The sequence below is a fragment of the Marmota monax genome, unplaced genomic scaffold (genome assembly GCF_021218885.2).
Source record: "Marmota monax isolate L192 unplaced genomic scaffold, Marmota_monax_Labrador192_F-V1.1 WCK01_AAM20220418_F8-fsc00038, whole genome shotgun sequence".
Taxonomy (NCBI): Eukaryota; Metazoa; Chordata; class Mammalia; order Rodentia; family Sciuridae; genus Marmota; species Marmota monax.
The window spans coordinates 11,020,042-11,047,399 of NW_026692498.1; the positions used below are offsets into that span (position 1 = coordinate 11,020,042).

Sequence of the window (27,358 nt, forward strand, 5' to 3'; positions counted from 1 at the left end):
CCTGGAAAGGGCCACCAGAGAAGACAGGATTCCCAGCAAGGGAAGGCAGGCCAGCAGGGCCAGCAGCCATCTCTGCCAGGCTGGGACCAGTGCCCCTGAGGGTTCTCTAAGACAAGGTGAGGCAGCAGCACCGTCCAGCCCAACTCTACCCTGAGCCCACCATCCACACAACCTAAGACCACCCTCACCCTGCTGGGCGAGGGGAAGGGAGTCACTGCCTATGTCTGTGTGACCCATATTCCCAGGCTTGTGCCACTTATTTACTGCACAACTCCTGGTGGACTTAGGACCTCCCTAAGGGATTGTCTTGTCAAGGATTCTGGGAAGCTTCGTTCTTGATCAGCGTTTCCTTCACCGTGTTCCTTGGAGCACTTGTGCCCCATAAATGATTAATGGTTTGCCATGAATCAGGGGTTCCACCTGCAATCAAGTTTGGGGAACACTGTGTGTGTACTCTGTCTCCCTTTTGGTGATACTGATAGTCATGGGCGGGTTAAAGGCTCTGCCTTGTCTGCGTAAAGGAACCACACGCGCACACACACACATACTTCCTGAATTAAAGATCCTCTTTTCTAGTGACACAGTGAGAACCTGAGGGACCCTGGAACTCCATGGGACACAGGGCAGGAAACTAGCCTGGCAGTGGCGCTGGGTGGATCTTTCTCTCTAGGACCTAGTGTTGGGTGGCTCTCAATTTTGGAGATCTGAAAGGAGAAGGGGGAGGGAGGCCATCCACCTGCTCCCGCTCTGTGACACCTGATGTAGGGAGGCCCCATCCACACCTTCGTGTGATGCCCTGTTGCCAAGGGGCCCCAAGGACAGCTCTGATGGGGATGGGGTCATTTGTCAAGGGAGCGGCTTCCCCTGGCGCCCATCCTGCCTCTCCTACCCCCACCCCAGCCTCCTTGTCCCTGGAACTGGCTCGGGGCTGGGGCTTTGAACATTGTGCACACAGCCCCCACCACCATCATGAGACTTTTCCAAGATGAACTTCGTACAGTCAGACATTCTGAGCCCACTAACTCTTCTGAGCCTAATGGTGGCATCTCAGCTTCTGTCACCTTTTGGTCCTTTGTTCCCGAGTGTGAGGTGAAGAACCAAGGCCAAGGTCAAACTCTCAGTGGGGAAAGAAGCAGGTTCCCCCCCAACGTTTGCCTGATCATCAGGGGGTGTGCCCCCACAGTGCCTTTCCCCCAACCACCCCTGACAGGACCTGCAGGGTCTCAGCCTCAGCGACCCGCGCACGCGCGCGCACACACGCACGCACGCACGCACACACGCACGCACGCACACGGCAGGCACCCTGCCAGCTCCTCCAGAGCCTCCCCCCCCCAGCAGCATTCTTAGGGGCCAGAGGAGGCTTCCTTCCAGAACGGTCCTTTGGCCTGGGAGCTGCCTCTCCTTTCTCTGTCCCTTGGAACCCTAGGAGTCTGACAAAGTGGTGGAGACTCTTGTTCTTGGCTACCAGGGTCTTCAGGCCACCCGGACTTTGGCCACCTGCCCTCTTGAAAGTCCCCATACTTTGGATGTGTCTAGCATACTGGCTCCTCCAGCGTGACAAGTCAGAGCAGGAAGGTCGGGGACCCTGAGGTGAGAGTCCCTTAGGAGCCCAGCAGCTTCACCTTAGTAAAGGACAGGGGCACAGAGAGGGGCTGCCCTAGCTGGCCAGCCAGGTACACACCAGGGGCCTGAGCCTGAGACCCCACATCATCCCCCAGAACAGGCTCCCTGTGCTGTCCTCAACAAGGTCAACGCCTTCCTTTCCCAGGGGCTAACCCCGGCACCACATTTGTCCTGAGTGGAGGTGCTCTCCAGCTCGCAGAGACCCTGCCCCCCGTCTCATGGACACAGTGCATCCTGTTCTTGCCAGAGGAGGAAAGAGGGCACAGGGGCCAGGGGGCACCTCAGACCAGTGGCAGGATGGGAAGGATGGGCAGGAGTGGCTCAGTGGAGATTAGGGGGAGAGGAGAGCCACCAGCCTTCTCCTTTGACAGGCAGGGGGCCTGAGGCCAGGAGAGGTCATTGGCAGCAGGATCGGATCTACTTTCCAGCTCCTTCTAGCCAGAAACCATCGCCTCACCTTCTCCCACTGCACCCACCCCACCCAGGCTTGTCCCCGACCCCCTCCCCCTCTGTGCCCTGCTCTTGTCGTCTCTCTCTCCCACCAGCTTCCCAGGCGCCAGGCTCCCGTCTGCCCATCCGCAGCTTGCCTCCTTTCTGCGTGGCCTCCCCTGGCCAGCCCTCCAGTGTGTGTGCGTGTGCGTGTGTGGGCTTGCACATGTGTGCGCGTGAACAGGTGCCAGCTCAGGCTGTGGCGCCCGCCTGCCTTTCTTCCTCCCGCAGGAGCAGACCCTCGAAGCCCCGCCCTGTGGGTGCCCACCCCGGTCCCGTCCCTTCTGCCCCCGCAGGACTTGGAGTTCTTGTTTCTTCTTGTATCTCCCTGTTTTCTTCCCTCTCTCTCTGCCCCTCCAGCGATCTAGACAGAGACTTTTGGAATAACAATGAAAGCACAGTGCAGCAGAAATGGAGCTCCTACCCTCCCAAGGAGTTTATTCTAAACATTTCACCCTACGCCCCTTATGGCGACCCACGACTGTCCCTCAAGTGAGTGACTTTACCTGGTTTGATCATATGTACAAGTATCCGCGCACGCCCTCCTCTCCCCTGCCCTCTCCGGCCCCCATACTTCCCCCCTGCTCCTTGCCCCACCTCCCCACCCGTCCGCCCCATGGGCAGGCTGGCCATGGAGACGAGCAACCCCTCCTGCCCCGCGCCTGCCTGCCCCCGTCCCACCCCTGCCCCAGGGCCAGCCACGCAGGAGAGCCCCCTCCAGCCACCTGGCCCCACTGCCCCACCCTCTGTGCAGTCAGGATGGGGTTGCCCGTTGGGTCCCTCCCTCTTGGTTGTGGCTCGCTTTTTCCTCCCTGCTGTGCGCTGCTGCCGTGGCTGCTGGTGGTCGGTGGTCGGTGGTCGGTGGTCCGTGGCGGTGGTGGCGGTGATGGTGGTGGTGGTGGTGATGACTTCTGACTAACATGGCTTTCTCTCTCTCCCTGCCTGGGGGCCTCCTGGCCTGGACAGCCCGCTCTTCCTCCGTCGTTAACCCTTCGTTGTCCTGTGGGATAGAGTTGGAGGTGGCTGCCCTCCCCTACCCCCGCCGCCCCTGCCCCAGGCGGTGGGGAGGGGCCCCCCTCCATTGTCGTGGTGCGTTGTTCTCCGACCCCAGCCCACCCGGTGCCCCTTTCTCCTCTGCAGGCTCCACTGTTAACCCATCTGCAGTGCTGATGTCTCTCTCTCTCTCTCTGTCTGTCTCTTGTCCGTCTGTCTCTCTCCTTCTCTCTCGCTGTCTCTTTCTTCCTTTTATCTGTCGTTGTCTCTCCTCCTCTTCCACCCCTCCACCCCCACGTGTGGCCTGTCCTCTCTCCCCCACCGCCACCCCCGGTGCCCCTCTGGCCGGGCTGCCTCGTGCATGCCTCAGTGGCACCCTCCTGTCGGGCGCCAAAGTGGCCGCCGTGGCGGGGCTGGCGGTGGAGCGGGAAGGCCGGCTGGGGGAGAAGCCGGCGCCGGTGCCACCACCCGGAGAGGACGCCTTGAGAAGCGGCGGGGCTGCCCCCAGCGAGCCGGGCAGCGGTGGCAAGGCGGGGAGAGGCCGCTGGCGGACGGTGCAGAGCCACCTGGCCGCAGGGAAGCTCAACTTGTCCAAGTGAGTGATGGCGCCCCGAGGCCGCGGGAGCCGCGAGCGCAGGCCCGCCCCTGCCAGGTGGACAGCGGGACCCCTGGCATGCCCGCTTCTGCCCCCAGAGGTGCCGTCCTCGGCCTCTGGCTCATTCCATTTCTTCACAAGATTCTCCCATCGCCCTTGCCATTGGGCACGACCAACTCCGCCATGCAGCGTCCCATTCCAGCCTCCGGTGGCTGCCCGCCAGTCTGTCCCTTTGCCAGCACCCAGTCATTCCATTCTCCCCCGCAGAGCAGCTTCATTTCAGTCCTCCGGCCACCCCGTCCTCTTTGGCCAGCCACCTCATCTCAGCTGTCAGGTCACCCTCCACAGGCAGCAGGCCCGTGGTTGTCCCCAAGGGATCATCCCATCCTTGTGGAGCCAGCCCACTTTAGCCTGCCTCTGCCACCCATCAGCCCCTGGGCATTTCCTCCTTCAGCCAGCAGATGGCTCTAGACCCGACATTGAGCCACCCATCCTCGACCACCTGGTGACTCCATCAGCTTTCCCCAGTCTTGCTTGTCAACCATGACACCATCTATTGCAGAATTTCATTCATGAGTGGCCGCCAGGCCGCCCCATTGGTTCATCTCATCTCAGCCATCCCCACTGGCTGTCCCAGTCTTGGTCAGTGAGCTGTCCCTCTGTCAGCTGCTGGGATTGGGTGTTCTTGGGGGTTGGGTTGTTGAGCCCCAGCTAGCTTCTCTCCAGATGCCAGAGGATCATCTGGATGTCAGGCAGAAGAGCTGTCCCTTTTTAATAGCTGAGGTTGTCAGTCAGTCCCAGTCTTGGGTGATGGACATAGGGTTGGTCCCTGTTTTCCAAAGATGATATGCACCCCCCTGAGGGGCAGGATTTTCTCATCTTGGCTTTTAGAAACTTCCAGTTCCCCACAGTGGAGCCCTTCCTGTCCTAGGACCCTCAACTGTGGCCATTCTCATGCATGGAATGTGGCTCCACTTTCAGCTACTGGAACAGCCTCATTCCCCATTAGCGGATCAGCCACCCCCTTGGCATGCCAACAGCCTTGACCTCTTCTTAGCTGTGGGCCTTCCTGTTGCTCAATATAGGGCCCACCTGGTTCTCTTTAGAAGTCCCACCAATGGGACCCCTGAGGGCCACCAGGCTGAGACCTCACTTGCTTGCTGGCTTAAATGAACCATGTCTACTTCTCCCCTCATATCTAGCCTCAGGGAAGTCCCAGAGGAAGCCCCACACCCCTCCAGAGTCAGGTCCCATGCCTGCCTTCCCCAAGCTGCCCCCGCCAGTCTCCAGGCTGGCTAGGCCGCCATGCCATTTGCTGGCTCCAGGCCTGAAGGAACCAATTTTAGTTTCCTGTGACTGAGAGGTTGTAAATTGGACTAATTTTGGATGTGATAGGAAACCAAAATGAGGTCAGCAAGGAGGAGGGGGAGGAGGCCGCCAATGTGCTGCCCTCCCTTTGCCTCCGCCGGCCCCCAGGGAGCTGTGGGCCTACCTGGCCAGCCAGGCCTGGGCCTGCCCCTGTGATAGCCCTGACTCCAGGCCTGAGGCAGGCAGGTTGCTGCCCCTCCAAGACTGCAGCTGAAACCATGTTTGCTTTCTTCTTTCTCTTTCATTCTCTCTTTACTATTCTCTCTCTCTCTCTCTCTCTCTCTCTCTCTCTCTCTCTCTCTCTCTCTCTCTCCTCTCTCTCTCTCTTTCTCTCAGCCCACAGGGGCAGCCTAACTGTTGTCTTTTGGTTCCCAGGGTAGGTTCAGGGGGTGAGTAAGGCTGAGGTCTGGCTGCAGTGGTGAACGTGGCTCCCAAAGGCCCTGGGACCTCCTCTCAAGTACTCCCGTGGGCACTTGACCAGGGTGCTCAGCTTCCCCGTGGTCCTGGGCCAGGGCCTGCAAACTTCCTCAGTGAAGGGCCAACTAGGAAATACTGAGGCTTTGCCAGGCCAGCTGTCTCTCACACTGCTTGGCCCTGCTGTGGCAGCAGAAAGGCAGTTACAGACAGTCTGTAAACTCATGCCAGTGGCTATGTTCCAATAAAACTTTATTTACAAAAGCAGTGTTGAGCCGGATGCAGCCCACAGGCTACACAGTTACCCACCCCTGCCCTAGTCGTTGGATTGGAAGAGGGAGGGAAGGGAGGTGGAAGAGGAGGTTTGCACTCTGAAGTTCGGGGAGGAGAAGCAGCTGACCTGGAGCTGTTCAGCCCAAGCTCTGGCCCCAGTCTCTGGTGCTCTAGTGACATCCTGCCTCTGGCCCTGCCTCTGGGATATACTGAAATCTCTGGCCAGGGCACAAAGCAGGCAGGTTATGTCAAGGGGAACCACAGACTCCTGAAGTCAGACAGTGGCGTGAGAGTGTTTACAGATACAGCACTTCCCCTGACCTCTGTGATGGAGGTGACTCAGGTTGTACCATTGTTTCAAACTCCCATCATACAGATGAAGAAACTGAGGCCCAGAGAGGAGACACCTTTCCCAGAATCTCTTGTGAGTAAGTGGCAGAGATGCTTTGATCCCAGGTCTCTCTGACCCTACACGGCCTCTCACCTGCCAGGTCCTATTTCCTGTCTTTACCTGTCCGGCTCCCCACTGCTCTTCAGAGAAGCTGGTGGTACTCTAGGGAATAAGACAAGATAGTCTCTGTCAGCACTGGGTCAAATGGCCAGAGAGTCCTGGGAGGAGGGCAAAGATACATCCCAGCCCCTGAGGCAGCCTTGACCTCAGAGCAGTGGTCTGCGGGCCCAAGACCACCTCCTCCCTCCCCTCCATGGACAAATTCTAAGGACCACTGGCTGATCCCCCTCACCAGGCATTTCTAGGCCAGCTCAGGTGCTGGCCTGGATTTCCTCGTGTCTCCGAAGGACAGTAGTACTTAGAACACAGAGACAGCCTTTCCTGGTGTCCCCCGTCGAGAGAGCAGAGGGAGTGGCGGCCACACCACAGCAGCCTCAGGGCCCAGGGACCTGCCTTCACCACGCAGCCACCGCCCTCAGATTGGCAGAGAGGTCGGCCCAGACAGGAGGCATCGGGGCTGTAGCCTAGCGGGGCCGAGGGCAGGGTGGTGGGGCCGACCTGGGGGCCTCCGGGTGGGCACACGGGCTTTATAGCCTCATGGGTGAGGCAGTAGCGGCGACGGCGGCCAGGACGACTCAGATGGCGGCTTGGTGAGGTCCAGCCGAGCGAGCGCAGCCTGCTCTGGGGCCTCGAGCCCTAGCCCTCGGCTCCTTTCTCCTCCACTGTGATCCCTTCACCTGCTTCTCCTTTCTCTCCTCTCCTCCACCCGCCCCAAGTTTCGAGGACTCCACCCTGTCCACGGCCACTACCCTTGAGTCTATCCCCAGCTCCACGGGAGAGCCGAAATGCCAGCGACCCCGCACCCTGATGCGGCAGCAGAGCCTGCAGCAGCCCCTGAGCCAGCACCAGCGGGCCCGGCAGCCCAGCCAGCCCACCACCAGCCAGAGCCTGGGCCAGCTGCAGGCCCACGCGGCCTCGGCACCGGGCTCCAACCCCCGGGCCTATGGCCGGGGCCAGGCTCGGCAGGCCACCTCGGCCGGCTCCAAGTACCGGGCGGCCGGGGGCCGCAGCCGCTCCAACCCGGGCAGCTGGGACCACGTGGTGGGGCAGATTCGAAACCGAGGCTTGGACATGAAATCCTTCCTGTAAGTCCTCCCCTTGAGCGGGCCAGCCCCCCACCTTCCCCTTCCAGCCTCCTTCCCCCCAAATCTCCTTGGGAGCAGCTGGTCACGTGTCATCCTGCGTCCTCCATATCCTTGGCAGTGTGCCAAGCAATCTCAGTGGTCCCCTCGGCAGCCTCTGTGGCTAGTGCCCGAGCATCCCTGTAACCTGAGCTACCTCTACTCTGAGGACCCCTGGACCCTCTTGGTGCTCAGAGAAAGGACCCACACCTCCAAAGTTAAATGGAGACATTAGACCGTGCTACAGAAGTCCCTGAGGTCCGTCTCCTCCCGGACAGGCCCAGGCTGCTCTGGGCCTCCCTGCCAGCCTCGCCTCTGCCCTACTCCCCTCCTAACCCTCTCTGCCACTCCCCCTCCAGGGTCCTGCCCTCCTCCACTCCACTTGACCTCCTCTCTGTAACCTGACTCTGCCAGCCTCCTGCCCCACACGTCCTCCCTCCCTCTCACTTCCCCTGTCCCTGCCATCAGCCTGTCCCCTGTCTCTTTGACCTTCTGTAGCCACCTGTCCTCCAGCTCCTGCCATGGCTTCCCAGGGCTCCTTCCTCCCCATAATGCCCCTTCCCCTGAGGACAAACCTGAGATGCTCCCAAAGCTTCCGAACTTGTAAACCACAGCCTTCTCTCAAGTGCACAGGCCCAGGAGGAACCCGCTGCCAGCATCCAACCTTAGTCACTTCCCCCAGCTGTTAGCGCCCCCTGCTGCCTGCCTTAAGGGACAGGCCCCTGCCCAGAAGCCCCCTCCCCAAGAGCCTTCTGGGCACCTATACTTGCTCTCGGCCCAAGACCGTATGGGCTGTAGTTCCCAGCATCACACCCTCCTCCAGCCTAACGTGGGCTTCCTTCCAGGCTCTGGGGACCATTCCCATCACCCGGGTCTTCCCTGGGAACACTTTTCAGGAGCTGGAGACCAGCAGAGTAAGCCTGGGAGAGGAGAAGGGGAGGAAGAAGGGTAAGCCCAAGACAGAGGCCCAGCTCACGACAAGATACAGGGAATTGGAAGGCATGCAGGCTCCTCAGAGCGTCTGTCTATCCAGCTGAGAGTCCAGCCTGAGCTTCCAGAGCAGTTGGGGGCAGTGCCCCCGGGAAAGGCCCTCCGACAGAAGAACCAGCTTTTCATGCCCATGCAAGAGACCTGTGGCCCCAGCCCAGCAGGGTGCTGCCTGGCTGTCTGTCAAATCAGGGCAGCCTATCCACTGACCCTTCAGATCCACGGGATCCCTGCACCACACAAGATGCCCGGCAAAGCCCCCTGTCTGGGATGGACGCTGCGGCCCTGGAGTAGATCTAGAAGAGTCAAGGAATTGGTTCTACCATGGCCTGGAGAGAACGGCAGGCCAGCCGGACCCCACACCTCTCTGCTCGGAATGTGTCCAGGATCTCCCCAGCTGCAGGAGGAGCCCTGGGTACTAAGTGCCCGCCACCTTCCTAGTCAACCGGGACCTGATGGGTGCCACTCACATGCTAGCATCCTGTGATGGGTGTCCCTCAATGTGCCAGCATCCTGTGCCTGCCCTTCTACCCACACAGGAGCTCTCACTCCCCCTACCTGCTGCTGCCCCCAAGTCACCGGCCTCTCAGCCCCCACCTCCTCTACTTGCCCCCAGCAGTGGTCAGCAAATTCTGCCTGTAAAGGCCTGATGATATTTTAGGCTTTGCAGGACTCACGTCGTCTCCATCACATGTTCCTTTTTCCTTTCTTCTTTTTTTAATCTTAGCCCTTTAAAACTATATGAACCACCTGGGTGCGGTGGCACACGCCGTGATCCCCGTGGCTCGGGAGGCTGAGGCAGGAGGATTGCAAATTCAAAGCCAGCCTCAGCAATTTAGCGTGGCCCTAAACAATTCAATGAGAGCCTATCTCGAAATAAAAATATAAAAAAAGAGCTGGGGATGTGGCTCCATAGTTAAGCACCCCTGGGTTCAATCCCTAGTACCAAAAAAATAAATTAATTAATTAAATGTACAAAACATTCTTAGCCTATGGACTGTGCACAAACAGGCCACAGACCACCATTTGCTGACCCATGCCATGCAGTTTTAGGTGACCTGTTTTGGAGACTCTTCTCTTGCTCCCAATACCAAGGCCCCTTCAGAGGGTCAGGTTGGGAGGAGGCCGTCCAGGCCCTGCAAGACCCACCCTTTGGTCAATGGGCATCCCCTCCAACATGGCCAGCATCTTCCCCTACTCTCTGGCTCCTGCCCCTTATCCTGCCCTTGCGGCCTGCAAAGCTGCAGAGAGTGACAAGTTGGGTGTTTATGCAGAGGCCACTCTGTTTTTAAGAAGAGCAAAAGGAGTCTCTGAAAAATGCATTAACCAGGGAAAAACATGTTGTTTTCCTTTGGTTTGCCTTCCCCCAGCTCCACCAGCTCCCGAGCAGCCAAATGGAATTTTACCAACTCTGAGAGAGTACCGGTGGGCAGGAACAAAGGGAACAAGGACTCATCCTGAGGGAAGCTGCAGCGTTGCTCCCCAAAAGTTATATGCAAGAACAAGTGTCAGCCTGCAGTGGCTGTGCCCAGGACCAAGACACAAAGACAAAGCAGGACCCTGCAGCTACCCAGCTTCTTCCCCGTGCTCAGCCCCCAGGGGCATCTTCCTCTCTCCAGAACCCCTGTGCTCTCAGCCCTCATCTCAGAGGCCATTTCTCACCTGTTTGAGGTCCTTTTTGATGATCTCTCTGGGGAATAATCACAGCCAGCTCTTGCCTTCCTTCAGTGGTTGAAGTGGTAGATTCCTGACCCAGGATCCTCTCCCTTCCAGAACATTCCATCCATCTTGTCACCTTTCCCTTGGCCCTTCTTGTGATTGGCTTTCAGGCCCACCCCATCTGAGAATGCCTCCTTGTTTTCATGAAAGACATAACACCCGACGAGCTCCACAAAGCCACCAGAAAATGCTCACGGACTCTGATGGTTTCAAGAGGCAGCCGCCACCCACGCTTCCTTTTCTTCCCAGGAAAATGCAGGTGACCCCAGCAAAGATCCCTGGCATTGCCCAGTGGTTCTCAGAGAAGGCACTATGACCTCTGACCCCAGACTACTGTGCACTCCAAGACACTTGGCCTTCTCCGTGCCCGCCCACCCATTCTGCCCTGGCCATGCTGCCCTCAGAGCACCATCACCCTCTGCAGGCGCAGGCTCCCTGCAGTCCTGCCAAGGCTTCTCCACACCTTGCCAAGTTCCTGCACTCTCTCTCTGCCTTCGCGTTTCCGTGCCTTCTGGACTGCTTCTCCAGTGAGAGGCCCCTGAACAGGACCCTCAGTCTTTGGCAGGCATTCCCTGGATCTCTAGAAAGGGGGACACAGGAGAGGGTCTGCTGTGCCCAGTACACCACATGCCAGAAGGGACTTCCATTCTCCTCTAATGGGCTGTACATCCTTGGGCCCCTTCTGGCTTCAAGGACATCTGGTTGACCATGACCCAAAGAGGTCTGTGATGGGCTTCCATGACCACAGGGTGCAGTGCCAATTGGATTTCAAATTTCTAAGATAGGGCTGGGGCTATCTCTCAGTTGCATGCACAAGGCCCTGGGTTCAATCCCCAGCACCATAAAACAAACAAAAAACCCCAAAGATGCTCCCCTCTGAGAACCTGAACCTGCGTGCACAATCCTAGAACAAGATGGTCACAGAGCCCCGCCCCCTTCTCCCAGGGGCCAAGATGACCCGAGCAACTTCAGCTGGGGATTCATTAGCCTTTAAAAATCTGCCATGTCCCAGGACCTGAGCTCCACTCCTGCCCCCACCGCCCCCAGCTGTCTCTATGTGTTCCCTTGGAACTGACCCACCACTGACAATCTCAGCCCTGTGTCATGTCACCACCCCCCCAACAGTCTGCTCTTGATCCAAGGCAAGGGGGTCCCAGGCTGAGGACAGCTCCCCTCTGTGCCCTCCCCGCCTCCCTCCTCTGTCCCACCACTGTTGACAGTCCTGAAGTTGGCTTTTCTTTTCCTGCAGGGCCAGTTTCTTACGCTTTTTTCTTCTCTCTCTTTGTCTCTGTCTCTGTCTCTCCTTCCCCCACCCTGCCCCTGCCTGTGGGGCCTCCTGGTCTCGCCCCGGCTGGTGGGCTGCCCACCGGGCAGGGAAGGCCGGATGGTGGTGCTATCCTTGGTCTTAGGGCTTTCGGAACAGGATGACTTTGCCAATATCCCTGACCTGCAAAACCCAGGAACCCAGCAGAACCAGAACGCTCAGGGGGACAAGAGGTACGAGCACGGGCGAGGCCCACGGCGCCGCAGAGACGGAGGCACGGGAGGCGGACCGCCTTGACCGGCCCGGCTGCTGGACCAGGCGGTGGTGCCTTCAGCGGACGCTGGAGCAGGAGGACGAGCCCCCTCCCCAGCTGTTGCCCCCTCACAGCCACCTTGGTGGTGTCCCTGGGGCTATGAAGGGACCATTCTGGATCAAGCCTGCTCCCCAGCATGCTGGCCCGGGCGGGCAGCGGGAGCAAGCCCAGCCTTCTTGGCCCCATCTCCCTGCTTGGCCCACCTCTGCTGCCCCCTCCATCTTTCATCTCTGCCCCACCCCTGACCCGGAAATCCCCGTTTCCCTGGAGGTTGGTGGACTGTGGAGGGGATGTCAGGGGAGGGCGCCAGCCTCACCCCCTCATCCCCGCCCCCTCAACCCCCCTGCTGCCTGGAGGTCCTGTTGGGCTGCTCAGCCATGGAAGGGGAGCCCCTGGTGAGGAGGGGATGGGGCATGGGAGAGGCCTGGTGACCAGAACGAACCAGAAGGGCAGCCCTTAAGGCCAGGTTTCAGGAGGAGGGAGTGGGGTCCAGGGCCAAGAGCAGCTGAGGCAGCTACTGGCGCAAGGGGGGGGCTTGGTTCCGTCAGCGCCCAGGGTCGCTGCTACCCTCGGGGCCCTGCAGAGACCCGGAATAGCCATGTGGCCGCAGCACGGGCCGAGCAGAGGCTGAGCAGAGGCTGAGCACTCACACCTCCACAGCCCGGGCCTTTGGGAATTCAGGGAAGCAGCTCCCACTGCCCCCAGAGTCCAGGAGGGCACTGCTTCAGGGGAAGGGGAAAGGTGGGGGGCCTCAGTGAAGGAGGCATCCTGCACCTCACCCAGCCTCCTCCCGACCTGGCCTTAGGCTGGGATGATCACACACCTGTGGTCCCAGAGATGGGAGGAGGGCTCGTCACCTGTGTTAGGTCTGCTTCCCACAAGATCAATGGGACGTGAGGCCCAGCAGCCAGGACACTGCCCATACCGCTGGTGTGGCCAGCACCTCACTCTGCAGCCTTGGCAGGTCACGGCCCTGCCTAGGCCTCTGCTTCTGCAGCTGTCGAGTCAGGACCAGCAGGGTGACCTCTAAGGAGCAGCCCTTCCGGCTCAGACATGCTAAGCTTCTAATGAAGAAATGGGCCTTGGGCTAGAGCACTTGTCAGACCCTGTGAGCTGGACAGGGACTGTTTGGACAGATGACCCTTTAGGGGCAGGAAAGGACTGGCCCGGGCTGCTGCCAGGGGCTTGTGGGTTAGGAAAGAGTGGATAGCCTGAGACCCCGAGGACTGGCTGTCCCTCCCGCGGCTTCTGGAGACCGGCCCTCTCATCTCCTTCCCGCAGAGTCCATGCTGCATGTCTGTGGTGGGCCGCGAGTCCCTGGAGAGTGGGCGGGGAGAGTGGGGCCCTGGCCTTTCACTCCTCGGCACAGATGGTGTCAGGCTCTGGGCCCATGTCCTTCTCAATGCTGGGCCGCAGGCAGGCCAGAGGGCCATGGGGAGAGGGCCAGGGTCACGGACAAGAGGACGCAGGGGTGCTAGAGCCCCCCGAAAGCCTGCTAAGAACCTGAGCCTCTGGCTGGGGAGAGGTGTGGAGCGTGAGGGAGCAGACGCAGGCTGGAAACGAGATTTCACCCCACCCGTGTTGACCAGCCGGCTCATCGTCCCCACGGCCTATTTTTACCTCCTCACCACTTAGGTCTCACTTCATATTTTAACACACCCATCCCTTCTGATCATGACATCAGCTTGTCCTCTGCCTTCCTGGGAAAGGGGGAGGGGCGTGGAGGTGGCAGCTCTCGCCCCACCCAACCTGACTTTCCCAGTGGACACATACCATTCCCACCTGGCCATGCCCACCCACCCGGGAACTCATTCCTCACGGCCCATGGAGCATTTCCCCAATGGTGGGCCACCCCGGGGGGGGCTACAGAGTCAAGTGATTCCCCTAGCAGGCCCTCCCCACCCCAAAGCTTGGCGCGGCCATCCTTGCTAGGCATCTTTGGTCCCCACCCTCTGGGCTCCGGTAACTTCCAACCTTGCAGTACTGGCTGGACCACCTGTCCCTCTTCAGCTTTCCCCTCCAGACCCAGAGTCTGCCCTTCTGCACCCCGTTCCACCCCTCCCAGCCCAGGGACCCTGTGGCTCTTGTTTGGGAGAACATGCCTCCCTTGGCCCGTAGCAACAGGCTTGTGGTAGACAGGGCCCAACGGAGGAGGAAGAGCCACTCCAGGTCCCAGACAAGATGGCAGTGTGGCCAAGGGACCACGGGAAGGCGGGAGGGGCAGTCCCTACCATCCCTTCAATCCCAGAAGGCCCCGAAGCCCCCACTCCAGGACCCTCCAAACCCTGGGCCTCTAGGTAGGACCTCGGAGCGGTGCTCTTGGACCTGGGGGGGAGCTGGCCGCTGGCCCCAGGAGGGCGACTGCCTCACTCATTCTGCACCACCCACCCACCCACCTCATGCTCGCAGCCATCCTCTCTCCATCGCTCCTGGGATCCAAATGGTTTCCACCGTGGCCCCACCCCCACCCCGGTGGGGGGCAGGGCGGGGCCAGGCCACCCCCATTGCTCGCCTCCTCCGAAGCCACCATGTTCCTCTGCCCCTGTGTGTCCCCTGCCTCCTCTCTGCCTCTCCTGTTGGCCGCCTTGCTCCTCCTTGTCCCTGTCCTCCCAACAGCCTTCTTCACATGTCTCTGACTAACTTTTCTTGGCCCCTCTCTCTCTCTCTCTCTCTCTCTCCCTCTTTTTCTCTCTCTGCCTCCTTCCTCCCATCTGCTCCTCACAGGGATGTCCCTGGGCCGGTGACGGGCCCCTTGGCCTCTCCCTCTGCCTCTCCCCATGCCTTTGTCTCTCCGTCTCTCTGTCCTGTGACCTCCGACAGCTTTGGTGGCGCTGACCATCTTCCCCAGGCTGCTCTGCAGCTGTGCCGAGCTGTGGCGTGGCCAAAATGACTCGACTTCTCATTCCTCCAGCAGTCAATCTCCGCTCTCCTCCTCTCCTGCTCTATTTTTAACCTGACTTTACCTCTCCAGCTATTTCAGTCTCCTCTTCCTCCCCGCGCTGTCTGCGTGAGCACGTGTCCACGTGTGTGTGTGTGTGTGCGTGTGTCCTCGTGTGTGCGGGGCCGCACGTGTGCTGCCGTGTCCGTGCCTCTGGGAAGGGTGTCCAGCCTGTTGAGGGCGGGGCGGGTGGCCAGGTTCTCACAGCAGGTGTATCAGGCACCTGATAATTGGGGTGTCTGTCCCTCCTCCTCCTTTCTGTTTCAGTCTGTCCCGGTTCACGTGCGCACCTTGGTATGCCTGGGTGTCCCCGAGTGGGTTTCCTCTGGGGACCTAAGTGTGCCCATCACTGTGTGTGTCCTCACGGCTGCTCTGGTTGACCTGCCTGATGCCCATGCTCTTCTCTCCCTGTGCCCCGGGTGTCTGCCTGCCTTGTGTGTTGGTGTGTGCGTGTCTGTGCGTGTCTGTGTGCACACCCTGCTCTTGGGTCCTGGCCTCCCCTCCAGGGCCTGGCATATCCGTGCATGTCTGTATGTGCCTGTCGTGGCCACCTGTGTGCTGGTGGCCAGTCTGTAGCAGAGGGCCGCGGCTTGTGTCCAGCCTGTGTGGCTCCCAGTCTGTGACTCTGCTCTGGAGGCTGTTCTATTTTAGCCTGTCCCAGGCCCCAGCTGCCGGTCCCCATCACCTCCTCGCTGCCTGCCCCCACCTCTTCCTTCTCATGGGACGTTCCAGCCTGGTCCCTGGGCAGGCTTTCAGGAGCCCCTTCCTGACTCCCAGCTGACCATAGCCCGGGCTTCCCACCCGGCCATGGAGCCAGAGCTCCTAGCCTCCTGGGAACGGCATGGAGCTGGGTGCTGACTGGTTGCTCGGTGGGTCCCCCATCTTTCTTTGGTCCTGGGTGAGAGCCTCATCAAGTGTGCACACCTCCGAGTAGGAGCAGGGTGGGGACTGGGGAGCACAGGGGTGACAACTTGCCCTACCCAGTAGGTGCTTTTAAATCTAAATTAGCTTCAATTAAATAAAATCTTCAGTTCTCAGTCACACTGGCCGCACTGCGAATGCCTGCTCACCTGTGTGGCCAGTGGCTAGTGCTTCAGAGGATTCAGACAGAGAACACTTGGGTTGTGGTAGAAATTCTGCCTGAGCGAGCTGTGTGGACAGGGGTCCTGACCTCACCTGGTCCGGAGGGTGGAAGAGCACCTGTGCTCTGCATAGCCTGAGTAAATAGGTGGGACACCTGGAAACAGACACTGGCATGTTTGCAGAGGGTAATGACGTGTAGAGGGACCTGGTCTCCACCCAGAGCCTCCCCAGTAAGCCTCCCCCTCCCAGGCTGGGGGGCAGGGTGGAGCAGGCCTCAGCAGAGGGGTGCAGACTCAACCAGGGGTGCAGACTCAGACCAACCATGCCAGCCAGTGCTTGAGGGCTAGAAGGCTTCTGGGGAACCCGAAGAGGGGGACCCCCACTCCAAACAGCCCCCCATGGGGTTAGTTAAGCGAGAGGCACCTGGGGCAGAGGCTGCAAGGGGGATGGGCCCTGAGCTCAAGTCTTTGGGGAAAAACAGGCCTCCTGACAGACACGAGCTCTGCCTCTGCCCGCCTGCAGAAGGTGGCAGGGGCTCAGGTCCTCCGAGAAGGTCCCGCTGCCACTCCAGGCCTGTGGCGCCCAGCCCAGCCCAGCCCCAGTCTGGACTCACTGGGACTCCCCCTCTCCCAGGTTGCCCACAGGAGGTAAGGCGGTGAACACAGCCCCAGTGCCAGGCCAGACGCCCCACGACGAGTCTGACCGCCGGACCGAGCCCCGCTCCTCCGTCTCGGACCTCGTCAACTCCCTCACCAGCGAGATGCTCATGGTGAGAAAGGCGGGGGGCCTGGGCCCCACAGAGAGCTGGGCTGGGAGGCAAGGAGCGCGCGCGCGCGCGTGTGTGTGTGTGTGTGTGTGTGTGCGTGTGTATTGGAAACTGGACGGCCTGGGACTGGCCTGCTTGGGCAGGGGACCCAGCCAGCGGTAGCCTGGAGAGCTAGGCACAGTGTGCTGACAGTGTGACTTGAGGGAGCAAGGCCTGGGGTCTCTTCTCAGCTCTTTTCACCAAAGTGACCTCTCTGGGCCTCAGTTTCCTCATCAGTCGGGTGAAAGTAAGAACGCCTCTCCTGCTTTGATCCCCTTCCAGATTGAGAAGGGACCTCGTGAGAGAGAGAAAGGCTGATAGATAAAAAGCCGGGTAGTAGACTTGGGGCAGTAGGATGACTTGGAGCGGGACCCCTGGGGTGGAACTCCCAGCTGAGGCCATCTCACCCCCACACCAGCACCCTCCCCACTTCCCACTGCTGGGAGGCTCAGAGAAGAGGAGAGCAGAACCACAGGTCCTGACTCTTATGAGGGGACAGCTTGCGGGATTCAGACCCTAGAGTGCTTCACCAAGGCCAAGGGTGTGGTTCATATGGCGCCCCCTGGTGGCAGCAATGAGGCCACTTGTCCTTCCTGTACTTCCAGAGTCCCTGAACTAGGCCAGAGGGGTTTCCAGGCAGCACCATTAAAGCTCTGGCAGCTCAGAAGTCCCAAGAAGGATCTAGAAGGGCCTAAGGGTGGGATCTGTTCCTACTGGACACGACCTGGGGCAAGTCCTTGCCTTGGTCACCCTCCCACCTATAGAGACAGGGAAGAGGGTTTGGGGACCCTCTGGCCCTTCCCAGTCCTGACATCAATTCAGAGTTCTCCCACCTGCCACCCTTCCTGAGCCCCACAAAACCTCCAGGCACCCCCCCTTCTGCCATTTAGGGTTGCATCCAGCTCTAACCAGCCACCCCAGCTGCCCCTTGCTAGCCTGGCATTTCCCAAGTTCCCATGTGCACACAGACCGCAAGCCACCTTGGTAAGAGTCCGACTTCCAGTCAGTGGGCTCTAGAGGGCTGCAGGGTCCACGTTTCTGTTGGACCCAGGCTAGGGCATCAGAACTTTCCCATCCCAGATCCGGTGGCTTCTGGACCCCCATCTCTCGCCAGCCACAGTCTCCCACAGGCCTGGCCCTGCACCGTCTCCCTCCTGTCTCCCCTACCTGTTCAGACAGCCCTGGTCATCCTCTGCTTTGGACACCCCTTGCCACAGCCCACCTGCCTGTACCACAGCCCGGTAATTGGTTACGTTTTCCAGTAGCCAGGTTCCCAGAAGGGACAGCCCTTTCCCAGCCAGCTTGCCTGCCCCTTGCTGCCCTCAGGGAGGGGCCCACAGGCGTGGCAGCGGAAGGAAGTGCAGGCCCATCTCCCTCTTGTGCTCAGCAGATGCCCAGAGGTGGGAGGGCAGAGTCTAATTGCCCAGTCGTATGCCAGTGCCAGGTCATCGGCATTAACAGTGACTGTAAAGATAAGCAGGAGAATTAGTCCCTGTGACTTCAACCTGCAGAGGCTTGCACTCAGGAGACAGGAGTCAGGCACCCAGAGCCGACCAGCAGAGGGGCGGGGGGGGGGGGTGTCAAGACCACCCTGACATCTGAGGTGCCCATGCCCTGGCACAGGGCCTGGCTGGGTGACCTGGGGGGTTAACTACTGGGGAAGGGGCTCAGGCAGCACCTCCCAGGGGCTGGGATGGGGTGGCCAGCCTGGGTGTCAGGAAGATAGCTCTTTAGGGCTCAGGACTGTGGCTTAGGAAGCTGGGAGTGGGCACTTTCTGAAGTGAAAACCACCTAGGACTCCTCTAGACCACCCTCTTGGGGAGCAAAGAGCCAGGTGGCCAAAGGACCTCAGCTGGGGCTCTAGTCACCCACGACTGCACCCCAACTTTAGAAGGGAAGGGGAAGGTGAGTGGCCCTGCTGGCCCTGCCTACCCATGTGATGTCCCAGGCTCTTGCTGCCTGGGCCAGGGGGCAGGCTACAGAGGAGGACTGTGGAAGGAACATGGACCCATCTAAACCTCCCAGGAACCTCACAAGCTATGTCCCGTGGCATCCATTCTGCAGATGCAGAAGCGGAGGTTCAAGGTGAAGGGGACTCCATGAACCGACCCTGGTCGGGTGGCCGTGTCCTCAGAGGGCCTGGGCTGGAGCTCCAGGGCTATCTGGTCAACCAAGGGCCCAGGTTTCCACTGCGAGGAAGACCAGCAAAGGCCGCTTGGCACCCCTGCCCACAGGGGTAAAGCCCCAGGTCTGGGTGTGGGACCCAGAGCCAGGTGCCGGGTGCTCAGAATGCCTGGGCGCCACCTGCGTGCAGGTTCCGCTTCACCATTCGGGCAAGGTGACTTGAGACAAGTTACCCAACCTCTCTGTGCTCCAAACCCAAATTGGAAACCAGTTGTGCCTGCCTTGTTGGGAGTAAGGATTGAGGGAGGGACACCTGGCACAGGGCAGGGGTGGCAGGCAGCTGATCCATAGCTTCTCACCTGGCACAGGGAAGGCTTTGCTGGCTGGGGGGAGTCTCCTATCACCCTGGGGTGTGGGCCTGCTCTGGTGGAAGGAGCAGGCCTTCAAGTCAGAGAGGGCTCCTACTGCTGTGCCATCTTGGACATGTGACTTAACCTCTCTGAGCCAGTCTCCTCAGCTAGAGAGCGGTGACAACTGCCTGGCCCGGCAGTAAGAAAGTGACTAAGAGTCGTCTGCCATGGTAGGTGCACCCTATCTGCATTACTATTACCTGTATCATGGAGCACTTCAGAGCCCGTGGCCGCCACTCTAGGAGGCAGGAGGGGATGTGGAGGTTTCCGTGGGGGAGAATAGATAGCCACCTGCAGCTTTGTCTGAACAGTGGCACCCCGGGTCCAATTCCTGGCTCCCATCTTATCGGCAGAGGCAGGGAGGGGGGCCAGTGGACCTGATGGGTCTAGACCCCAGCAGCTGGAAGTGGCAGGGTTTCAAGCCTGCCCAGATGCCCCCTCTGTGTAGCCACACTTCAGACCCTGGACAGGGAGACCCCCCAGCTGCTGCCTACTTTCCCACGTCGGGTGGGAATCACCCTCCCCAGGACTTCCTATTGAGTCCCTGGCTGCCAAGCGCCCGCCCTGAGAGTGGGCACCGGGGGCAGGTGCAGTCCCCTCCAGTGGTCCTGAGCCCGGCACGTAGTGCAGCCATCTGAGGCCCTTTGGAGACAGTATCGATGCCAGGGCCCACCCAGCCTGATCCAATCAGACTCCCTGGGGACAGGGAGGGGCAGATCTGTATTCTTCATTTCCCTGGTGACGCTGCCTCACACAAATAGACATCGCCTGCGGGAACACTTGCCTTTCTCATTTAGTAAATTGCATCACCCCCTGCACCCCAGAGAGTCGCCTTCATCAGAAACACCGTGCTAAACTCTTGAAGCTGTGAGCAGCCTCCACCTGTTTTGCAGCCCAGGCTGGGGTCAGCATGTCCCCAGGGCCCACAGGGAGAGTGGAGGGGACCCAGGGACCCGCACGCCCCAAGGCAGAGGCATCCCGACCTGGGGAGATGAGGGCAGCTGTGGTGGCCAGCACTTGGAGGGGGTTGACCCAGGACTGTGACAGGAGGTGGGAGAGGGGGTCTCTACACACAGATCCGGGGCTCAGGAAGAGGGGGCCGTTCCTGGATCTGCCTCCCTCTCTCCCTAAGAGACCTTGGTGAAGGTACTTGCTCGCTGGCCTGAACCTCCTCCTCCGGCCATGAATACGGGCTGGGCCACCACCTCCAGCCAGCCCCACGTGTGGCCAGCAGCAGAGAGCAGCTTGTGGCAGCGGGACCCGCCTCCAGCGCAGAAAGGCTTCTCAGCCATGCTGGGTTACAGGTGGCCCCGGGGAGCAGAGCCCTCCCCAACCTGCTGCCTCTCGCCCGCCCCCAGCTGTCCCCAGGCTCAGAGGAGGACGAGGCCCACGAGGGCTGCAGCCGAGAGAACCTGGGCAGGATCCAGTTCAGCGTCGGCTACAACTTCCAGGAGTCCACGCTCACCGTGAAGATCATGAAGGCCCAGGAGCTGCCAGCCAAGGACTTCAGCGGCACCAGCGACCCCTTCGTCAAGATCTACCTGCTGCCGGACAAGAAGCACAAGCTGGAGACCAAGGTGAAGCGGAAGAACCTGAACCCCCACTGGAACGAGACCTTCCTCTTTGAAGGTGAGACCGGCGCCCCCTCCCCACTGCCCCCTCCTCCCCACCCCACCGCCCACGTGGCCACGGGCACAGGCGCCTACGCACACGTGGGGGCACACAGGTGCACGAGCACGGGCAAGCCGGTATACGTGTGTGCACACGTGTGTGCACATGGACAGATACGTGTGTACATGTAAGTGCTCACACACGCCCCAGAGGCACCTGTCTCGGGCCAGTCAACCTGATGCATTTTGTGTGTAGCTGGGTCAGGTCTCGGGAGCCAGAAGGAGCCAACTTCACACCCAGAGGCCAAGGAGGGCCTCGTCCTGGGGAGGGCTGGACAGGCAGGAGGCACCCACGGCATTCAGAGATGGTGTGTCCCGGGGCACCCAGAGTGCAGTAGTTAAGAGCACAGGCCTGGCCCGGACTGTCTGGGTTTGGATCCCAGCTCTTCCACTTACTAGCTGTGTGCCCTGGGTAATTTCCTAAACATCTCTGTACCCTGGTCTCCTCATTTGTAAAAGAGATAATAAGGGCGAGTATTAAACAAATTACTAAAGTGTGAAAAGCACTCAGAACTGGGCCCTCCACTCAGAAAATGCTGACAGCTGTTTGTTAAACACATTCTGTTGCTGGTCTCTGACCCCTTCCTTCCCCCTCCCCAACCTGGGACAAGAGTAAAGACTCTGAGCCTTGTCCTCTGGCTCCAGGAGGCCACTGAGGCAAAAGTCCTTCCTCTCTCCTGAAACCTGGTGGCATCAATGCCACCAGGCCGGCTGCGTGCTCAGGAGCAGTTTCTACCCCAGGCCCCACCCCGCTTAGAGAGGCCATAACTCTCCCAGGAGCCTGGTTCAACCCGTGAGAATAAACCCCTATGGCTCCCACTGTCCGGTCCCCTGATTTCCAGAACCTGCAGGGACTCTTCCCCAATTGGTGTCCAGGTCTTTCGGCCCCCTCCAGATCTGCAAGATGGCCCTCAGTTCACCCACGAAGTAAGTGAGGGTGAGCTCAGATGTTTCCAGGTCCCCTCCTCCCTGTTCAGCACGGGGTCCAGTTGAGATGGTACAACTAGCCAGAGGTTTGGCCATCTGGAGGGATATGTGGCCAGCTGAAAGGGTGAGGATGATGGACAGAGCCACGGCCCCCCAATCCCTTCCACAAACATACCCAGCGTCAATTATGAACTGGGAACTGGGAGCTCAGAAAAGGTGGCCCTCGAGACGTTACTGATCTAATGGAGGACACAGAGGGGTTGAGACTTGGCCACACCCAGCATGTCAGCCGCTGCAGGAACCCGGTATGGGCTTCCCTTGGTGGTGCCGATTTCCCCAAAGAGGAGCCATTCAAGGTGGGTCCTGGGGAATGAGCAGGAGTGTGCCGGAGTAGAGCCCGCCTCCTCTGGTGTTGAAGAGAGCAGACTTGGGCGCTGCCAGCGACCCCAGAACACTTGTCCACATGCATTCACCTGAATAGATGCCGAGGGTCACCTGGGCAAGATCCCTTAGGCCCTCCAAGATGAGCAAGACCCAGTCCCCCTTAACAGGAGGACAGGGACCCTGTAGGATTTCAGAGGATTTCCTGTCCCTGCTCCTGCCAGTGCCTCTTTGGGCCTCTTCTGTTTCTGGGTGAAGGTGCTGGAACCCTCCAGAGCTCTTCTCTGCAGCTTCTCCACCAGTCAGGCTGGGGACTAGATGCCCTCTCCTTCCTGCTCACCCCTCATTCAGGATCTCAGCCCCCCAGGCGTCCAGGGTGGCCTGTGCCCTTCCACCCCCAAGGCCAGCCCCACCTCTAAGCCTCCCAGGGGACACTGACTCCTGGCTCCCATCTTCCTGTGGCTCCTTCTCCCCTTCCCCTCCCACCCACCTCCTGCACCTCAGCTCCTCTGTGCACCCCAGCACCTTCCTGCTGCTCCGGCAGACCATTTGTTCCCCTGGCACTTATTCATCTGTTCAATTATTTATCCTCTTAACAAGTGCCTACTATGTGCCAGAAATGGTGCTAGATGCCAGGGTCTGGTGGGCGATCACAGGGATGCCTTTCTGGAAATCCCAGCCTAGCGAGCGAGTCAGAAGACTAAACCTCTCACAGCTGGCGAAAAGGAGAGCGCCCATGTACCGGGGCGTCCCACCCAGCTGCGAAGTCAGGACAGAGCTAAGGCCTGAAGGATGGGAGTAAGCCAGCGGGTGCGGTGGGGGCCAGGCAGGAAGAGGACCAGGAAGGAGGCTTCAGCCTGTCATTGTTGAGTGGTCAGGAGACGAGCAGGAGCTGCCAAATTGTGGCAGGACTCGAAGCCAAGGTAGGGTGCCCAGCTTTTATTCTAAGTGCACCGGCAACCATTGAAAGGCTCCGAGCAGGAGAGTGCTGTGATGTGCTGCTATTTTTAAAAGATCACTCCGGCCACTGCGTTGAGAATGGACCCGGAGGAAGCGTGGACGTGGGGGGAGCGATCTGGAGACTCTTGCGGCTGTCTAGGCAAGAGGTGGCTGCACAGGGGAGGTGGCGCGGAGGAGGGGAGGGCTGCAGGATCTGTTCAGGAAGAACGGAAGGACAGGCCACCTTGGAAGGGGAAGGAGTGTCCCAGGGCACCAGTCCATTCCTGCTTCTCCACCCCCAACCTCAGTCCCCCAGGGGACTTGCTGGCAGCCTGATCTGCCTCAGACAGAGCCACTTGCCCAGACTTGCCTCAGGATGATTGGCAGTGGCAGCTCAGAGACGCCCATCACTGGGATGGACACATGGTAACTGAATGGATGCCCCACTTCTGCTGTTTGTAAGCCACGGGACTTTGGACAGGTAATTTAAGCCATCTGAGCCCCAGTTTCCTCATCTGTAAAATGGACAAGACACTCCAACAAAGGGGAACCATTGAGGGGTTCACATGGCCGGTAGCAGTTCTTACTAGCACTTCGGAAAGCCCTGACTGCGCCCAGGTGTGGCCTGCTGTCCTGGGTGTCGTGGCAGCAGGAGGACACAAGTCTCCCCTTCCTGGACTCTTCCCTCCTGCCTCCCTTCCTGGGCTCTGTGTGGCCTGCTGTCCCCCCTTCACCTCACGTCTGTCCCTCAGGTTTTCCCTACGAGAAGGTGGTACAGAGGGTCCTCTACCTCCAAGTCCTGGACTACGACCGTTTCAGCCGTAATGACCCCATCGGGGAGGTGTCCATCCCCCTCAACAAGGTGGACCTGACCCAGATGCAGACCTTCTGGAAGGATCTGAAGCCATGCAGCGATGGGAGTGTAAGGCCTCCCCTGTGGGCCTCTGGCTGGAGGGGGCTGCCTGGTCAGGGCTGGCAGGTCCACCCTAGTCCACCTCAGCCGTAGGAATGCCAGCCGGGCTTGGAGAGGGGTGCAGGCGGGCAGTCCCCAAGGAGGTGCCGACCCATCAGTGGTCCGAGCACTGTCCCTCAGCCCTCGGTGACTCACTGAGCTGTGGGAAAGAACCTGGGGCTCTGTTCAGGAAGTGGGGAGTCTGGGGGCAGGCGTGTAGAGACCTGCCAGAGGAGGGGACACAGTGTGACAACAATGGCAGACAGAGGGGTGGCTGCCAGGTCAGGCCAGAGGGGCCCTGAGGTCGGGGGAGGGGAGCCCCGTGCCCCTCCCCATGGCCCAGCCTCATCCCTCACCTGTCCCTCCCAGGGGAGCCGAGGGGAGCTGCTCCTGTCTCTCTGCTACAACCCCTCTGCCAACTCCATCATCGTGAACATCATCAAAGCCCGGAACCTCAAAGCCATGGACATCGGGGGCACATCAGGTGCTGGGGCTCCTGGAGGCAGGAGGCGGGCGGGCCAGGGGAGGCTCTGACTCGGGACGCCGCCGGCCCTCCTCCCTGACCCCCACACCTCCATTCCGGTCCCAGCTCCTCTACCCTAGAGACATCGGGGGGCCCCCTTTGGATGATCCTAAGGGACAGCAACATCTCGGACCCTGTCCTTTATGGAATCGGGAAGAACGGGACTGTTGTTCTATTGGGGAGGCCTGGGTTCAAATCCTGATTCTCTTGTCTCTGAGCTCGGGCTGCACCTGGCCCCTCTGGGGCTGGGTTTCCTCGTGGATGTTAGCAGGTGGCTCTGGGTGGCTGACAGCCAAGCTCCCCTCTGACTCTCCCAACCGAGCTGCTGATTCCCCCGGATCCTGTCTTGGGCCTGGCCTTGCCCTTTGGGGGGAAGCACACAGCCGCCCCCCCCCCGCCTTGGCTTCCACACATGGCAGGAGGAGAGGGTCCTAGGAGTCCCCCCACGCTGTCCCTCTAACCCTCCCCTCCCTTCCGCAGACCCCTACGTGAAGGTGTGGCTGATGTACAAAGACAAGCGGGTGGAGAAAAAGAAGACGGTGACCATGAAGAGGAACCTGAACCCCATCTTCAACGAGTCCTTCGCCTTCGACATCCCCACGGAGAAGCTGAGGGAGACGACCATCGTCATCACCGTCATGGACAAGGACAAGGTCAGCCGCAACGACGTCATAGGCAAGGTAGGCCCGGCAGTGGGGCGCACCCAGCCGGCCCCCGGCAGGCTGGACACCAGGGCGGGTCAGGCCTTCCCACCTCAGGGAAAACTGAGGGCATCAGACGGGACCTTCCTGAGGTTTCCCCCCAGGCATCTTCCTGGGGCTCACTCAGCTCAGGACAGACCCCTGGGAGGGAGGGAAAGAAGGAAGTGGCAGGGAAATGAGGCTCCTCAGACAGGCCCCCCGACTGCTCTGAGGGGCCATCTTCAGAGGACAAGCTGTGTGGGGCAATTTCGAGAGCTACCATCAGACTCCAAAGACCTAAGCTCAGGTCCCACCTGATCTGCCCACTAACAGCCGGGTGACCTTGGGCAAACCACTTGCCCTCTCTGAGCTTCAGGGTTCTTATCTATAAGATGGGGCTACAGGACTTTCCAGGGTGAAAGAAGAATTGCCCAAGTTATGTAGAGGTCCTCCCAATTGAAGATGACCTTCTCCTCCCGCCTGCTAATCCACAAATCCATTCCTGGCCTTGAGGTTTTCTTGGAGGAGATTCTGTGGCATAAACCCGTCCACTTTTCTACTTTGAAATGTCTGTCGTTGTGTTTGTATGTGGCTCAGTGTGGACAGGGTGGGCTCAGAAGTCAGCTCAGAAGGGGCAGGGAAGGGGGCTGAGCTGGGGGCAACCCTCAGCTAGGGATGGAGAACGCAGCTGTGCTCTTGGAGGCGAGGGAGGCAGTCTGGCCTCACAGAGGCGAGCTGGCCCTGCCTGCCATAAGTCTGGCCCAGGGAGCGTGACCAGCCACCTTGTCACAGGACAGTGCCACCCATATTCCAACATCTGGGCAGCGCCTGCTGAGCCTCCCAGGCCCAGCCCAGGCCAAGGGACGTGTAAACCATATCTGTTTATCGGTTCTCCTGAAGCTTCACCTTTGGGAACTGGGTGTTCCTTAGATTCCAATGGCAGGTCCTTTTGCAAAAGACCTACTTTCTGTTACTGAACCCAGGCAGAGGCAGAGCTGTTCTTTTTTGTGTGTGTGGTGGTGCTGGGGACTGAACCCAGGGCCTGGTGCATGCCAGGCAAGCCCTCTACCAGCTGAGCTGTGTCCCCAGCCCCGGATCTGTTCTTGCTCTGGCCTGGGGAGTTTAGGCAACCCTCTGAGTTCCAGCCCCTGCTCAGCCCTCGGAAGCCAGGAACCTGCCCTCTTATCGGTACAGCATAGCTCAAGGCTGTGGGCACCATGCTGGACGGAGGTTGCAAATGAGGACTTTTGCCAGAGTGGCCCCCAAACTCTGTGACCCTCGGGAGTGAACAGCCAGCGGGCTACAGAGACAGAACCCACAACTGAGAGGGTTTACTATGCACCACGTGCCCACGGAGCCGCGACACTCACCATCTCAAACTGTGTACAAGGCAGCCGCCATCAACACTCAGGGAGGCCTCGCCACCCATACGTGGCAGAGCTGGGGTTCGCCCCCATCTTTTTTTTTAACCCTTTCTCTTCTTTCTCCCTTCCCTCTTCTCTTTCCCTTTCTCTTGCTCTCTCATTCTCTCTCTCCCTCCCCACCCACCCCCCGCTCAGAACTTGAACCCAGTGCTCTACCACTGAGCTACATCCCCAGTCCTCTTTTATTTTATTGTGTAATAGGATCTTGCTGAGTTGCCCAGGTTGGCCTCAAACTTTTGATCCTCCTGCCTCAGCCTCCCAAGTCGCCGGCATTACAGGCATGCCTCACCATGCCCTGCTCTTCCCACCCCCAACACTTAAAATACTTTTTATTTGAATAGTTTTAGATTTTTAGAAAAGTAGCAGAGGTGGTGCTGATAGTTCCCATGTCCCCCTCGCCCCTACTCCCCATTGTCAGTCTGTCACATGAAGATAGTACATTCCTCACAGCCTGAGGATCTTACGAGGAACTAAAATTCAGGTTTTGTATTTTACCAGTTTTTCCATCAATATCCTCTCTCTGTTCTAGGATCTAGTTCAGGGTGTCACATGGCACTGAGTCGTCATGTCCCTGGTCTCCTCTGACAGTTTCTCAGTCTTCCTTTCTTGTCTGGGATCTTGACACCCTTGAGGGGTGCTGATCAGGTGTCCTATAGCACCCATTCCTTTTCCCCCCGCACTCTGAACAGTGCACTCTCCAGGCTGTGGTCAGCTGGGTCTGCCCTGGGGGTTCTGAAGATCCCCACACACAGCCCCACAAGATGTGAAGGCCCTAACACAACGGCTGGACAGGATGGGGCTGGGAGTCTAGGCCCCAAGTCCTGCATTTAAA

The 27,358-nt window shown here is 59.6% G+C and overlaps 1 protein-coding gene across 12 annotated transcripts in view; it reads left to right on the forward strand.

The window, feature by feature from the left end:
* Syt7 (synaptotagmin 7) overlaps positions 1 to 27,358 on the forward strand; it is a 60,828-nt gene that overhangs the window by 28,102 nt on the left and 5,368 nt on the right. For 3 of the 12 annotated variants that reach the window (XM_046445589.2, XM_046445594.2, XM_046445591.2), the window contains 9 exons: positions 2,473 to 2,604; positions 3,476 to 3,700; positions 6,983 to 7,351; positions 11,468 to 11,590; positions 16,325 to 16,460; positions 20,389 to 20,659; positions 23,700 to 23,869; positions 24,269 to 24,383; positions 24,903 to 25,102. In XM_046445589.2, coding sequence (XP_046301545.1) covers positions 2,473 to 2,604; positions 3,476 to 3,700; positions 6,983 to 7,351; positions 11,468 to 11,590; positions 16,325 to 16,460; positions 20,389 to 20,659; positions 23,700 to 23,869; positions 24,269 to 24,383; positions 24,903 to 25,102 — 1,741 coding nt within the window. The remainder of the gene's footprint in view (positions 1 to 2,472; positions 2,605 to 3,475; positions 3,701 to 6,982; positions 7,352 to 11,467; positions 11,591 to 16,324; positions 16,461 to 20,388; positions 20,660 to 23,699; positions 23,870 to 24,268; positions 24,384 to 24,902; positions 25,103 to 27,358) is intronic. The other 9 variants (XM_058579575.1, XM_058579576.1, XM_046445593.2 and 6 more) reach the window with 8 other exon arrangements.